This window comes from Hemicordylus capensis, chromosome 2 (genome assembly GCF_027244095.1).
Source record: "Hemicordylus capensis ecotype Gifberg chromosome 2, rHemCap1.1.pri, whole genome shotgun sequence".
NCBI lineage: Eukaryota > Metazoa > Chordata > Lepidosauria > Squamata > Cordylidae > Hemicordylus > Hemicordylus capensis.
This window is the reverse complement of record NC_069658.1, coordinates 190,143,429-190,144,977: the sequence shown is the minus strand read 5'-3', so window position 1 is coordinate 190,144,977 and position 1,549 is coordinate 190,143,429. Positions and strand designations below refer to the sequence as shown.

At 43.3% G+C, this 1,549-nt stretch overlaps 1 protein-coding gene across 1 annotated transcript; it reads right to left on the bottom strand.

Annotated features, from left to right (window-relative positions):
• Window positions 1-316: 316 nt before the first annotated feature.
• Window positions 317-1,249, bottom strand: LOC128346019 (olfactory receptor 13H1-like). The gene has a single exon (XM_053298834.1). The coding sequence runs from the start codon at window positions 1,247-1,249 to the stop codon at window positions 317-319; it is 933 nt and encodes a 310-aa protein (XP_053154809.1).
• Window positions 1,250-1,549: the final 300 nt, after the last annotated feature.

Below are 1,549 nucleotides of genomic sequence, written 5' to 3'. Positions count from 1 at the left end.
CCCACCTCATGACACATGCAGTATTTTTAACACATGGGTTCTTGAGGGCACAAACAGCAACTGAACTCACAAGAATGTAAGAATATAATACAGGTATATTTTATGCAAATATGCATTAGCTGTGTAGTATCATTGGAAACCATGGATGGGTAGTTAGAGGTATGGAGATAGATACGTGGAATTATAGACTGTGAGATGGAAGAGAGAGGTGAAGATGAGAAGGAAGTGGTTAAGCATAGATGGATGGGAAGATGCGGGGGGGGGGGGAGAAAGAGAGAGAGAGAGAGAGAGAGAGAGAGAGAGGATGATACATTCTTCATTCAGACATTTTCTTCCCAAGCAGCCTCCAAAAAGCCCCCTTCACATCTTTATTTCTAAGACTGTAAATTAGGGGGTTGATCATTGGGGTCACAGCTCCATAAAACAGAGAGATGATTTTGTCATGGTCAGCAGAGGTTTTGCCCTGTGGCCGTAAGTACATGGAGATGGCTGAGCCATAGAAGACGCTGACTACTACCAGATGGGAGCCACAGGTTGAAAAAGCTTTGCCTCGGCCCTTGGCAGAGCGAATACGTAGCACAGCTAAGGTGATGCGCCCATAGGTCAGTAGGATAAAGAGGAAGGGTACAATGAGAACTACAAAGCTGTTGGCCATGAGAACTATCTCATTGAGGTGTGTATCAGAGCAGGCCAACTTGATGAATGCCTGAATCTCACAAGTGAAATGGTTAATGACATTATGGCCACAGAATTGTGTGGGCTGCATGAGCCCTGGGATGAGGGTCATCACAAGGGCACCAGCCCAAGTTGTGACTGCCAGTTGGATACAAAGCTTTCTGCTCATAATGAGGGTGTAATGCAAGGGGTTACAGACAGCAGCAAAGCGATCATATGCCATGACGGCCAGCAAAAAGCACTCCGCTATGCCAAGGAAGAGGCTGACATACATCTGAATTACACACCTTATATAGGAAATGGTGGGCCAACGGGAGAAGCAGTTGGCCAGCATTTGTGGAACACTGCAGGTGGTGTAGAACATGTCCAAGAAGGAAAGGTTGCTGAGAAAGAAATACATAGGAGTGTGCAGGAGAGGGCTGATGATGATCAAAACAACCATGAGTCCATTGCCTAATAGTGTCATAAGATAAAATACAAAGAAAACCACAAACATCACCATCTGAGCCTTGGGGTAATTGGAAATGCCAAGCAAAATGAACTCAGTCACTACTGTATTATTGATATCTCCCATGATGATGTTTCCAGTTGTTTCCCCTGTGAAACAAATAAATAAGAAGCACTTACCCTTTGGGATAGAATGCATCTTGTATATCTCTTGGATATTTCCTATATTTCTAAAAATTAGTGGGGTGGCACAGAGAAAGCACAGAAGAGAACAATAAACGTGAATGCCAAAGAAAGTAATTATATTTGCAGAATGCCCATCACTTTGGAGAGAGTTTTGCTTCCAATCTAAATAGGCTTTGCACCTGTGTCTTTTTACAAGATCCTGACCTGCTTAGAATTAACCATGTGAAATCTAAAAGAGTTT

What these genes read in the sequence shown, in the direction of transcription:
- LOC128346019 (XM_053298834.1), bottom strand. Translation starts at nt 1,249, where the DNA reads ATGGGAGATATCAATAATACAGTAGTGACTGAGTTCATTTTGCTTGGC.